Raw genomic sequence first — 15,177 nt, forward strand, 5'->3', positions numbered from 1 at the left:
TTCTTTTTTTTTTGTTTCGATTATAGTCGTTTTACCATCTTTATGGCATTCGCGACTTTATCAACGTTGCAGTTGGCGGACGGTTATTGAAAAACTTATCCGGTACAACTGTGTTCGATGTTTACTCTTGGGCTCGAACTCACGGACATCGGCTCAAGAAGCAACTGACTTGCCAACTGAGCTATATCGCAAGCCCTGACTTTTTCATTGAAACATTAAAACTACGCTCTAATTACAATCCTGATGTGAAAATAGAAGAGCTGATAAAAATATGATATAAACAAAATATTACCATGAAATATGGCCATATGGCATCCTTGACTATGTTTTATTCAAAAAAGCGTATGCTTAACATCAGTTTCTTACTTAAATTTTACGAAAATATTGCATGTGGAACTGAAATATAGCTAAAAACATAAATATGCGCATTTAGCCCGCCCGGTTTCGGAAATCAAGTATTTTGACTACTTTAATTGTAAAATCATTTTCTCAAACACTGTAAGAAATTTTAACAGAAAAGCGTGTTCTAGCGTATATGAAACAGAAGTCCGCTTATGTGCGTATAGTTTTCAGGCTCCTATCTATTGAATTATGGGAGAAAATGAGTATTCTCCTTAGTATGCGCATTTGCGTATAAAGCCCGTCTCTCCCATACTTGTTTATTTAAGTTTTTTTGTCTTAAAGTCTGAAAAAGATTGGCAATTAGAAAATTTAAACAAAATCTGGACCAAACATTTTAAACCTAAGTTCAATAGCCGTGTCATTGAGTTTAGAAATGGATTTTCACAAATGAAACATGTCTTGACAAATTGCCCAAGGTTTTTCCTAGCTCTTGAACTATTTCTTCATTCAGTGTTCGGCATCGCTAACTGAAAAATTAGTGCCGCTTATTAAATCGCTAACTCATACAAAGTTAGCGATCGCTCATTAAATACGCTAAATGTGTCAAAAAAGTTATCGCTTTAAGCTTAAAGCGCTAATCGCTAACTGTTTACCAACATTACGACCGGAACAAATATCAAATGTTTCATTAGTCACGCACTTTCCCCTTTCGATTTTTCCAACTCCTCAAGGAGGAATTGTTGAAGTTTCAAGTATTTGATTTAAAATTAAATAAATTGATCGTTTTTTCATCAAATTATATGAGCAAAACCAAAACTGTCAAAGATAGGAGTTTTAACGAGTCTCTGTGTTCTATAAATTAAAACACACGATTTTCAAACAATTAAAGAAAGAGCAAAAGAACAGAATATGGAAAATGGGAACTATATCTCTCTTTTTTAATGTAAATTTTGGTTAAAAATTTACTAGATTCATTGGTTTTGTGCAAAGTAGATAGTATGCAATTTTGTTGCAAATAATCTTCTGTGCAATTATTTTTTTTTGTTTTGGCATTATTTTACATAACCCTCATTTAAAATCTTTAACCTGTTTTCCTCTTTTTCACATTTGCAGGAGCATTGTCAAACGTGAACATTTATACAATTTCTATTTAAACTTAGAACGAAAGCTACAATAGTGATTTTATCTTATTTTTATATGAACTGATTTGTAAAATCTCTTAAAAAACTATATTGTAAAAAGTAAATAGTTCAACCACTTGAATACAAATGCTAATGGAGAGATGTTGAAAATAGTTTTATATTGTTTAACACCTATTATTGTTATCTTCTTCTGTAAAAGTTGCTAAGAAAAGTGCTTAAAGAGAGAAAAATTACACTAAATACATCTTTTCTCTAACTCTAGTACGCATTTCTCCAATGAATCCAACTAAGCAATTAGAATGATGCACAATGTTACTTAGACTTGATTAATGTTTATTCTATCACTAAGAATTCGAGAGATTGATACAGATATATGGGAGTTAGCGATCTTCAATTAGCGGAACCAAAAAATAGCGGAACTTTTCAATTCGCTAAATCAATCCAAACTTAGCGGCAAAATTAAACCGCTAACAAAAAGTTAGCGGACTAACTAGCGATTAGCGCTTTTGTGCCGAACACTGCTTTCATTTCTTTTAAATTGAAATCGTTTTAATCCAACAGAAGGAACCATATGGGAATGGGAGTCAGATGTATAGTTGATAGCTTTCAAAGGGACAACAAAAATCTAACATTGTTGCTAGCCCCTGAAGAAAAGTGTGTTCCCAATTACGGGGCACGTGATGCCCACAGGCCGGTCGTCTTTAAGGTCATCTTTCAGTTCTTTCGTGAATTTCTTCTGAGCACTGCATTCGTAAGCTCATAAGTTATTGGCGGTGACTTTCGTTGCAGCGACCATTTTGCAGAACACGTGACCGGAGAAATCGATACAATACAAAAAAAAACTAACTAATCCGTCAGCAAGTGCCATTGTTCTACTAATTGTAGGGCGCAAAACCAAAAAAAAAAAACAACAAAATTTTCTCACCTGCCAATTTCGGTGCTCAGGTCGAAAAACTGTTTGGGGTCGACGCCACGCTGTATCTCCACCTCACGATAAGGAAATGACGGGGGCGCATCTGCAAAAAAAAGAAAAACAAAAAGATAGTTTGTAATTAATGAACGCCGTCTCTGAGTGATGATCAACATGTGTGTTGTTTGCCGTCGGTTGTGTTTCGCCTCGCCTCTTAAAATGCGCGTCACTACTTAGTTTGCGAAATCCGAAAATCTCAAATCAGGCAGAAGAATCCGCCTTTTACAAACACCCCACAACCAACGGGGGGTGGACACGCGAGGTGGTTCAATTAAATAAACCAAATTTCGGCTCAACCATCGACATGGGGTGGGGTTTTGTATAGAGATTCATTCCTTGCTCTTACCCACCGCCCAAAGAAACCTTCCCGAGAACACCGGAACCCATTCATCGGATCCGAACCGGAAGGGCAGCGAGTTTTCTTGACCGTCAAAATAGCTGATACGTGTTTCTAGGTTTTTTTTGTTCAAATCTTTATCTGATTCATAGAATAAAAGAGAGAGTTTTGGGGAGGCTGGGAGGCTGATCCATCGGACGACCCCTCGGTTTGAGGAAAAGACAAAATTCGATGGGTGGTTGCCAAAAAACATCGAATTGCTTATTCAGTGCTGATCTAAAGCTCGGTTAGACATCTGCTTTCGAAAAAACAGTCGAATGCGCCTTGCAAGTTTACTCAGAAAAAACAAAAAAAAAACAAAATAAATAAACACACAGAAATAGGTTCTATCGCTGCACATGCACTCTGTGAAGTGAATTTTTGGCAAATGGATCTATATTTGGGACAGATTTATTGGCTTCTTCAATAGACATGTTGTTGACGCTGACAATTAGATTCCTTAATGTGTACAAATATTAATGATCCAGAAAGGTTTGTTGAGAGTCGGTTCATGAGAGTACATTCGGGGGTACATAACTATATTTCGTATGGTAACAGGCAAAAAATGACCCTGTCCAAGGATAATCATTTGTCATATTGTGGTTTATATTTATCAGATGTAGGAACCTTCGTTGAAATATTTTTATTACTAGCAAAGCAACCAATCGAACCGAGAAAAAATTGTTTTAAAAATAAAGTCGTAGTTTTACATCAAACCAGTAAAACAATCATAAATTAGTTTTCGCTTTGGACTATAGATGTACCGAATACCGCCGAAAAACCGTTAAGCCGAATATTCGGCTCACCGAATAGTTAAGCTAGGTATTCGGCCGAATACGCCGAATAGGCCGAATAGTTATTTTAAAAAAAATTATACAAAAACAGGCTTCTCAAATTTTCAACTGATGTTGGATAATTTATGAAATATCCAAAAATAATGTTGAAAAGCTTTCAAAATCATCAAAACTTATGATTTTAGTTAAGCATTTTAGATGCATCCGTGTATTTTTCACTGTAGATAGCTTTATACTTTGATTATCGTTTATTATAAATCTATTTGATATATCCAGGCTTGCCCATAAACCAAATAAATAATTCGAGAAAAGCCAAAAGTCGGAATGGACAAATATTTTTTAAAATTTTCCGGATTTTACCCAGGATTATGATGATTTTTTGCTAAATAAAATTAAAAAAAAATCAAATATGTATTTTTTTTGAAGTTTTTTAAATTTTCTGTTACAAAACAATTATAAGAGTAAATTTATTCATTAGATACTATTTGAACACTGCTGTTGTAATTCGATGAAAACATAAAATTTCAAGTAATTTAATTTCTTTTTCGTACTGTATGTTTGAGAATAATGCTTGGTCTCGGTTCAGATTTTCCCTTTTTTTTAAGTTTTTCAAAAAATCGTTCAGACCCGGCAGTGTGGATACGTGTCGTAGAAAGTATTGTATGCTGAAAATTAAAGATCATCGTTCTTTTTGGCAACTAGTTTGATGACATCTAGCAAAAATTAGAAATTCATCTAATTCGATATTAAATAAGCGATTTCAAATATCTTAACACCTGTTTTTACATGTTTTGTCCCAGATTTCATTGGAATCCAATCTCTTTTGTGATAAACGTCCTAGAAGCGATAAGTCATCTGATGTCCTTTCAGCTAATGGTGAAATTTTGAAAATTAAAGAAAACTCTACTTTAAAAAGATGTAATACATCTGGTTGGATATAATCGACTTGAAAACATGAGGGGCATGAGAAAGGCAGAAATAGAAGATTGCTATTGGAAATAGCAGTAGAAAGAGTAGTATTTCTATAGAAAACTCAACAGAATATTCGACCGAATATTCGGCCGAATATTCGGCCGAATATTCGTTTGGCCGAATAGTTGAAACGGTCAATATTCGGTATTCAGCCGTTCGCCGAATACCACTATTCGGTACATCTCTACTTTGGACCCTTATCGAAATAAAACATAATTATCTTAAAATAGTAAAAAAACATCCATTTAAAAGAAATTCTGAACTACATTTCTAAAAAAGTAGACCTTTCCAAAATAAATTGTAAAAGATCCTACTACGACAATATTCAAATTCAAAATTATATAAAAAAGTCAACTTTATACTCGGAAGATCACAAAACAAATCTGAAATTAACCTGAGAGCTGGTAACTCCTTTCTAGAAAATCAACATGAAGTATGTAAGACCTTCAACAATCATTTCACCAGTATCGGAAAATCTCTCGCGGACAATATTACCGTAGACTCAAGTTCTAACACCTACAGGTATATTGACTGGATTTCTAACTCTTTGTTTTCGCGGCCTGCGTCAGTGAATTAGGTCACTTTAGCAATCGAATTGTTGAATAACAAAAAAAGCAGAGGCCATGACAATATCTCATCACAGGTACTTAAACATCATAGTATAAATTTCGCAAAAATTTTCTCGGAATGCTTCAACAAGAGTTTAGAGACAGGAACCTACCCTGAATGTCTCAATACAGCTAGAGTTATTCCAATGTTTAAATCTGAAGATACTCTACCGGAGAAAAACTACCGTCCCATATCAACTTTGAGCATTTTTAGTAAGGTTTTCAAAAAGCTTTTAATAACCAGAATGAACAGCTTTCTAAACAAAAATAACGTTTTCTACAATCTTCAATATGGGTTTAAATCTGGAACAAGTACGCTTACAGCCATCTGCGAATTGCTGGATTCTATAATTGAAAAAATAGATGCCAAAAAATCGTGGGTGGACGTTTTCTAGGCCTTCAACACTCCTAATCATGCTATATTACTGAAAAATTGGAGTGTTATGACATAAAAGGCCTAGCCAACAATCTTATACGCAGCTACTTGGCTAACAGGAATCAATTTGTCATCTTGGGTGAGGCAAAGAGATCGCTAGAGAGCTTGGAAGTTGGTGTCCCACAAGGCAGCAATATAGGACCTTTACTGTTTCTACTATACATCAATGATCTTAGCAAATTACCGCTGCGTGATAAACCTCGTGCTGATTATACAGCCTTATTCTATCCTGAAAACTGTCCTAATGCTGTTATAACCAACATGGAAGAAGATTGAAACTCCATCACAAATATTTTTCAGCTAACTTCCTGACCCTTAATCTTGCTAAAACGAAGTAGTGAAGTGAAGTGATTTTCACTCTCCCAGGAAAAACATCGAACTCAATTGCGATCTCAAACTATCCAATACAACTATAGAGAAGGTTACCAACTTCAAGTGTCTAGGAATAATTCTAGACGAAACTCTATCATGGTTCTGCCACATTGATTAACTACAAAAAAAAAATTTCATCCCTGAGCGGAGTTTTATGGGAGGTGCAAGGTTAAGTTACGCGTCATATTTTACTTAATTTTTATTTTGCTTTTGTACACTCCCGTTTGTACTAGGGTAAGAACACTTTATATTGAACACCATCTTTTGGATTCAACACATTTGTGGCCAATAAATTAATAACGAAAGGTTTTTTTTTGATAAAATTTTGATAGCGTAGCTTAAGCTTATTTCTCTGCTTTGAATCGATATTTTTTTTTTTCGCGGGAATATGTTTTGAAATTATTATTTAAGCCTTTTTATTCAAAATTACTTTTGTCCAAATGACTAAACACAATGATTCAAATATTGAACAGGCAATGTTCTAATTATTTAACACATAAACATTGGAAATCATTGCATATATTTAGGGGTATTTCGCTTGATAGTATGCCTTGGAGGGGCGATTTTGGTTGAGCTAGCAACCAAGAAACAGTTTGTTTACATTTCCAAACACCAACCGATGTTTGTTCAATAACTGTGTCGTGTTCCGCGTCTGTTCTGTCTCTTATCACTGATGATCAGGACACCTGTTAAGGAACAAACATCCAAAGCAAGCGTCAACACTAGAATGACCAGCTTAGCCAAGCTGCTTTCAAATGTGGTGTCATTTTTCTCTTTTTTAGAATGCTCTCTTTTCTTCCTTACCGTCTTCATAATTATTTCTCAATTTACATGAATATAAGGCATTTCCCCACTTGTCAGACGAACAGCTGATTTCTCATGTTTACTTTTTCTCGGCATATCGTGGTAGGGTAAGCATAACAACAACATTACGCATGTTCAATGACCAGATAGTAACGAAATAAAATTGGCAATGCAGTTGTAGTGGTTTTGCAAGCGCACCCAAGTAACCATAAGCACTAAAGCTTTGCATTTTTATAGCTTTACACCAGCATTCAAAGGCTAAATTACACTATATCAGCACATCAAGTGCAATTTTGCATTACAACAGCCCTTCGAGTGCTATGCTGCATCATGTTAGAATTATACCACTCTTTTAAAATGCAACTTGCATTCTATCAGCTTTGCACAATGCTTTTGAAATGCAACATTGCTCTAAATCAGAATAATAAATGCTATATTTTCTAAGCATTAAATTGGCATCACACATGCTTGCTTTAATGCGTTTAAGCACTATGTAAGCACTACAGTGGCATTAGGCCAAAGCACATTAGCATTGATTGGTGCTGAATCAATGCAAATTCAGGGCACCGGTGGCTAGAAATTTGATTCAAATAGGTCTTTTTTTTCAAAGATTTAACGCGGACCTGATAGGTTCACAGGCAGAGTCAATGTCAAATGTCAGAGCCACATATGTCATGAGTTCGATTCCAGGTCATTTTCAGCTGAAAAATAAAAAAAAATATCATGTAGAAAATTCAATCCGAGAGATCTCCTCAATATGCATAAGCGAATATAAAAATAATTACAAATTTAGTATCATGGCCAAAAAATGAACCGAACAAAATTCCAAAATAATTTTTTTTTCGCATGGTCGAACCTCATTCGAACGCCATTTGCATTTTCCCAGCATTTCGCCCGCCAACGCTGTAGCATCAACCAATGCTAAAACAGTGCTTTTATAGGGTTATACCAGTTTCTGCACTAATGCAGCAGTTAATTTCGCCAAACCTGGCTCACAGAGCTAAAATGATGCACAGAATCAAGCACTATAGCTGACGCTAGAGCAGAGTTGATGCTAGATTTTAGTGCTTATGGTTACTTGGGCACCTTGGTGATGAGAACATAAATTCTTGATTAAATGATTTGTAAATTCATAACAAGCTAAGACATGAAGAAATAGTTGTGATTTTAATTAAAGAAGTTTTTCAAAGAAAGCATTGCACAGTGCTTATCATCAAAGATCAAAATGGCGACCAGTTGGTGTTTGTATTTTTCAAAACAAAAACAAAAAGCTACCCTACCACAATCTGTCTCAGGAAATACTCTATTCTCGCTCAATTGGGATTGGGCCTGCTAAAAAGAATAAAGCCTGCTCTTTACTCTTACACAGATTTCCATAAGAATGACAGCTAATCGGAGTGAAATTCGAGTGAAGGCTATTTCTCTCTCTGTTTAACACACGAGGAATCGTATACCTGGACTGCGAGCGCGCCCATCGCCCATCCTGTATAGTTGATTTCAACTGCGTAACCTAAATCCATGTTCGAAACACTGATTCAAATGCTCATGTTTTTCTTTTAACATTTATTAGGGTAACTTTCTGTGACACAATATTGATTTACTCATGCATTCCTTATTCACTACATTGACTACATGATTTACTCATGCATTCCTTATTCACTACAAACTGGTACATGCATTTCTTTACGAAACGAGTACTGCAAGATCGAACGTTCAATAATTGAAACATTGGCGTTTTCTGTGATCCAATGATTGAACACTTCAATTTGTTAAATTTTAAGAAAAAAAGATAATAAAGGCTGCCACTCTTCCAGAAATTATTCAAAAAGACTTAGTTGAAGACACTAATACCATTATCTTAGACGTTTATTTGTCTTTTATCCAATTTTTCCCCTAATCAAAAATAGGCTGTTTTCTTCATCCAGTCGAAAAACCAAGCCAAAATTTGAACACATATTCAAGTTTCGGGGATTGTGACTTTAAGAGTCCGAGATTCTTGATAAAAATTTGAACAGAGGTAGAAAATGCTTAAACAGTGGCACAACGAATTTTGATTCATTTTTCTACTGTAAATTAATGTTTTAATTGGTAAATGATTTACTGGTGTTCAATATCTGGTACCTGCTCAATAACTAGTGCTTCTACCCTATTTAATAGCTGTTTGCGGCAGAGCGATCATTGTCCCTTGTTTCTCGTTTACAAATTCTTTAAAAACGTTCTCTGAAAACCTTATTATCAATTCTCCGCTTCTCTGTCCAACCAATTTAATTTATTCGAATAGTTCTCACAATATATTACCTCTCTCCATACTTTGTGATCTACGAACTATAACCTATGTTTTTGATAACTAAAACTCTTCAAACAATAATCAAAACTTGAGATTCAATGCGGGTCATATCACAATACTCGTCAATCTCACCATTTGATGCGCAGTACAAGTTCAAATAGTTTTGGCCAACGTCAAATTTCCTTCATTGGTCCAACAAAATTCAACAGCCTTCCTGAAGAAATTAAAAACAGTTCCAACAGAAATATTTTTAAGACCAAACTTATGCAGTACTACAAAGATAAACTAAACCGATGATCAATCAACCACTTATTTCAGTTCTGTTTTCAATTTTCATGGTAATAAATTTAATTTAAATTATGTTGTTTTAGTCGTATTCTTAGTTTCTTTTTTATGTATGTGTAAGTATGTATGTATGGTTATCCTCGGTAGCAAGGTCCTGCCTATGGCTGTGTGGCTTGGCCTTCGAATTTCTTCTAGGGCTTCCACGGTCCGATGGTTCGTCGAAGGAAGGCATCCAACCCTCAGAAACCTACAATGGCCGGCTACTCGTGCCGCTTGCAAAAATCTGTTTGGGTTATCCCCAGATGCATTCCCTCTGAAATATTGAAACATATTTTAATTTATATAATTAAACACATCTTACCTGTAGGCAACTTATGGGATTCAAACCCAAAAATTTTTCTTGCCGATACCGGAATCGAACCCAGTACGCCTGGGTTACCAGACTAGCGCCAGCATATCTACTAGACCACATCGGCACTCGTATTCTTAGTTTCTTTTTATATACAAACAATTCTTTTAAATATGAGTTTTTTCATAAGATCAATAATGGATATTGTCGTGTCCGGATGATCAAAGTTTGGTAGATATTTTATTTCGAATAATCCAGAATGTGCTGAGAAGTAGTTTACAGCACGTCCGTCTGTCTCAACAATATTCTATCAACTGACTTTCTTACTGTCCGTTCTTTCTTACAATTCGGAAAAACCGTTTACGAATGATTAATACATATTCATTAGAAATGTGTGAATTTACTAGTGTTAGTAATTTCCCTATGTATTTGTCGAACTGTTTCATTTTTCTTGTCAGTTTACAGACAACGGACAATCTAGTTGTGTTCGTTAAATTTTGTAATTTGAATTCATTTCTCATTCATATCTCTTAAAAGGAATATTTTTCCACTGAGATTCATTTAAACAAATATTGTTATATTTCTCGCGTTAAATAATCACTTTGAAGGTTCTCAGCATTATTAAAACTTTGGTCGCGTTTTCAAGTGTAAAGTTTTTTCTTGTTTTGCTGCCAGACATTCTGAGAACATTTAGCGTCCATTACTATGGGGCTTAAATCGAGCTTTTTGGTGTGGGGGAGTGTGATGGGCCGCTAAGAAAAAAAAACCAAAATAAAAACAGATTTTTTCACCGTTTCTGAAAAAAAATGTTGGGGATTTGAGGACTAATTTAGGGGTGGAATAATTCCCATAAATACTCCATTGAAAAAGGAATTATAATAGTTAATAGATTTAAATAACAATTCAACGTCCAAAGCTGAGCTAGTGATTTCCTAAAAATAAATTTATTTTGAATTTTGACTATAATTTATCGCTGGGATCTAAACCTTTAAATAAAAGTGATGAAAAATCGCTTCATCGGTTTGAGCAAAAATGGATTTTTTCTCAGCAAACATTTAACACTTTTTTAATGAACCTGTAAAGCCTTCAAAAATTTTCGCTTGCAATAACAAAGGGAAGCAAATCATGTCTCTATTTTGAAGAATTTATGCGAAGGAGTTCGATTCAATTAAAAGTTTCTGATTGTTATAAAATGATAATGATGATTCGAGTGATACTGTGACAAATTTCGGTTTTCCTTAAAAACATCAGTTAATTTTATCTTTTCTTGTTTAGATTTGTTGTGAATTCATTCTCCATACTTTACCGAACGGATCCCGATGATTACTCTAAATAGTTTAGAACATTTTTATTTAAGGAAAAGTGGAAAGTGTCTATTTTTGCCAACTTACTCCTAGATAAAACTTTTATGACTCTACGATATTTTGTTTTGTTTTTCAAACACGGGTTTGCCGAAGACATGGAATCAAAATTCCAAATGTTTTCAATATTTTTTTTCCGAAACTAATCCAAGCGGGATTTACGGCTTATTTTATTGTTTTATCAAACCGATCGTATAGCATTCAGGAGTATAAACTGATATTGTTTATAGAAATATTATTTACATTTTTTGAAGTTTTTAAAATGATTTTCCACTCGGGCTTCCTGAATTTTATTAAATGAAACAAAAACCCTTAAAATTAAAATTTCTGAAACAAACTTATAGTGGAAAAAGCTCTTTAAAATTGTTTTCATAATATTACATTAATGGGTCCTGTCAAGAGTAATTCGATTTTAACAACCCTGTGTGAACTGATGGATCCGAGGAAAAGCAAAAAAATGGGATTTGTACCTCTTACCGTGTTTACTTTTTAAGATACCTCAATTGTTTTGAAAACATTTGTCCCAAAATAATTACCACCGATTTAAATGCTTATTATTATCACAGGGCATTGTTGTTGCAAAAAGTAATCACCGCTCGTTTGTATATATCCTGACCTTTTGAAGCGAGCCGACCGGATCAACCTCGCCGATCGCTCGCAAACGGAACCGTCTTGGCTGTTGACTACGTTACGTTACGGTTACCTCCCCCCGAAAAGAACGCGGACATTACGTTTGGTGACCGTGGTCGAGCGGCCATTAAACAGAGTTAATGTAGCGTGGCGAGTGAAAAGGAGAAAACAAATTATATACCCCATTTCATTACGACCAGTCAGTCAGCCAGTATCCGTTTGTTGCTTCCTCCATTTTTTTTCTTGCATCTCTCCCTCGGGTGCGCCAACCATTGAATATGCAAAATCCGGCTCAATGAGAAGGATAAGAATAAGCCGCCCGCCCCGAAAATTGGCGACTGGATTCGCTGAATTTATTTTTCACTTCCAACAGGAAATGCTCTAAAAATATGTGTTATGGCTCGACTTGACTCGAGATTAACGCCACAACGAGGGTGTGTGTGTGTATGACATGAAATGAAGTTTAACTGGCGAAAGATATGTCTAAATCCATACGAGGTATAATTGGCTGCGCCAAATGTTTTTCCCCGAATTCATATTGATTTGTTTCGAAGTTTGAATTAAATTATTTTAAGAGGAGAAATCACCGTGAATTTGTTTTATGAAATGAATTTGCGGCTTTATCGGTGAGGGTTAAAGAGTTGAAATGAAAGACGGATAGAAGATCAGAAGAAAATTCTAAGGTGGTGAAAAGAGCGAAGAGCATTTGAAATAGAAGCTTGACCACATGCTAAATTCTTAGTCCCGCATCAATTAACTGTATTGAAGAAGTAGTACCCAATAGAGAAGGCACTACATTTTTCGATACAGTTAATTCTGGATGGTTCGACCGCCATGTGAGTGTGCACATGTGCCGAACGGACAAAAAATTTTTTAGCATGTGGTTGCTCTGATAAGTCTTCTATTGTGCGACAACTCAATCCAGTTGGAACATCCGCACAAAACGAAAAAAACAAGAAATCTACCTAGCCATCGATGGAACGATATCGCACAATAGAAGACTTATCAGAGCAACCACATGCTAAAAAAAAAAATTTTTTTGTCCGTTCGGCACATGTGCACACTCACATGGCGGTCGAACCATCCAGAATTAACTGTATCGAAAAATGTAGTGCCTTCTCTATTGGGTACTACTTCTTCAATACAGTTAATTGATGCGGGACAAAGAATTTAGCATGTGGTCAAGCTTCTATTTCAAATGCTCTTCGCTCTTTTCACCACCTTAGAATTTTCTTCTGATCTTCTATCCGTCTTTCATTTCAACTCTTTAACCCTCACCGATAAAGCCGCAAATTCATTTCATTTGAATTAAATGTTGAACACTCTCGAATCTTGACCAAAAGAGCATGTTGAAGCTTAAGTAGGTAAAACTATTCATTAAAAAATTCTAATATTTACGATTTTTCAAGTAATTGGGGTAAATAATAACGAATAGGAATTTCAAATTGAGATAATCATCGATATTTACAAATCACTCTCTGGAGCCACCACTGAATTTGATCTTTTCATATGTAGTCTCTTTTTTCTGATTGTTTTAAACAATAAGGTACTTATATCAGCTTCCAAAATAAGTATTGTAATTTTAAGGAATCTGATGTGTTTTTTCAAAAATTATCTGCAAATTCTAGCGATGAAATGTGAGAAGTAATTACAGTCGAAAAGCCATGTCGCCAAAACTCTGCTTAATGTGTAAGCCGTTCGCTGCCTATTTAGCCAAATTTACTACCACCCCCTCGCGGACGGGCATTTGCCGAAAGGTGTTCATCGATCTTAGTAGGCGGCGCGGCGACGTGTGTAGGGTTGCTTGCTTGCTTGCTTGTTTAATCGCAGTAGACTGAACAGCAAGCAAATGATCGCGGCGTTGCTGGCTGTCGTGGTTAGACAACTTAAACGCGAGTGAGCTGCGGAAAGGTATTTTAGTAAAAGTGCAAGGTCAGAATCTGGCCTTAGTTGGTTGGTGAGGAGCCGACGGCCGACGCGACGCCACACACGATTCGACGCCGCTGCCGCCGGGATGCTACACGCACCACCACCCGATCAGTATCTTTCCTCAGTAGACACTTTGGCATGAGTACTTTGGCGCGTGTGAATGTGTGTGTATTGGAAAAAAGAATGTTTCGCGGACCATCATGCTTCAGCTAGTTGTTGTAAGTCGACAGCGACTTTTCACCACTCATGGTTTTCCCGTTGCCGCTTCAAGCCTATCTAAAATTGGTACCAAACAGCTAGCTGTTAACCGACGGTAAAAATCAGCATCCCTGTCAGGTTTTACTTAGCCGATGGTATGTGAACCTTGAGATAACTTTTTGTTGGATGATTGAAAGCTCCCACAAATGTTGGGATGCTACAGGTAGCTCGGATAGAAAAAAATCTTGATCTCACCAACATTTAGTTGGACATACCAATGTAAAGAGGCAATGAACAACTTTCAGTAAATCCTCCTGATGAAGTGCCAAACAGACAAAACTGTTTGAGACGAAACTAAACTATCTTCGAAGGATACGTCTTTCGGGAATAGCATCTTCCTCAAACAGAAGGATTAGTCATACACATTTTGTCCTTTAGCATTCAGATGACCTGAGATCTGCTTGTTTATATCGACTGTTTTAAGTTGTCTTACTTCTTACTTATAACTAACATTTTACTTCATGTTCGACATTTTCCATCTGCAACCACCAATACCAGGTAAGAATTGTTTCAAATAATTTTTACTAATTTGTTGAGAAACTCCGGTTGGCTTGAACCCACAATCTCCTGTATGTAAGTTTTCCGATCGTTCGAAGTCCTGTCCATTTTCCCCCTGTCGATTTTCAAGTGAAAACAAGTATGATTATCTTTATATGATACAACAATAAAACATACAATAAATTTTAAAAATTCAAAAACTTGACAAGCATGTCTACATGTATTAATCGCAATTCTTTTGTCTTTGATCAAAATTTAAATTACAACGTCAAAAAAATGAAGCATTCTAATAATTTTATCGGAGGCATAGAATAGGGCTTTTGCTACCCACACATACAAGAGGTCTGTTGGGCATACATCGACGATTTTTATATGCAGCAAAGGCAAAATTCTACTAAAACTTCGTATTTTCCGTGAATGTATGCGAATTTTCTCTAAAAAAGAGTCATTTGGTATATTTTGGATCATCTGGTAAAAAGTGGAAATGATTTTGTGGATATTTAATAAAAGAATAGTCCAGAAAAAAGCACAGCAAATTTTTAAAAACCTCAACCATCTTTGTAATGCACTAGCAACCGTTACCCCAGATTTTTTGTAGGCAGACTCTGGTCTATCTTATAGAGTTTTCAACCAGTAGGATGAAGGTAAGGGCTTCTGTCGTGAAATTTATCAATAAACTTTAGCAATATTTGGTCTGCCTCCACTGAAATTGATCGAATCCATCACAAAATCTTGATTTTTTCAGCAAACCTCACTCTCAATCC

General features: G+C 35.6%; 1 protein-coding gene across 8 annotated transcripts in view; it reads right to left on the reverse strand.

The window, feature by feature from the left end:
* LOC129746631 (probable myosin light chain kinase DDB_G0284661) overlaps positions 1–15,177 on the reverse strand; it is a 52,633-nt gene that overhangs the window by 16,602 nt on the left and 20,854 nt on the right. For all 8 annotated transcript variants that reach the window (XM_055740418.1, XM_055740420.1, XM_055740413.1 and 5 more), the window contains exon 3: positions 2,410–2,500. In XM_055740418.1, the coding sequence (XP_055596393.1) occupies positions 2,410–2,500 (91 nt within the window). The remainder of the gene's footprint in view (positions 1–2,409; positions 2,501–15,177) is intronic.

Source organism: Uranotaenia lowii, chromosome 2 (assembly GCF_029784155.1).
Source record: "Uranotaenia lowii strain MFRU-FL chromosome 2, ASM2978415v1, whole genome shotgun sequence".
Lineage (NCBI taxonomy): Eukaryota > Metazoa > Arthropoda > Insecta > Diptera > Culicidae > Uranotaenia > Uranotaenia lowii.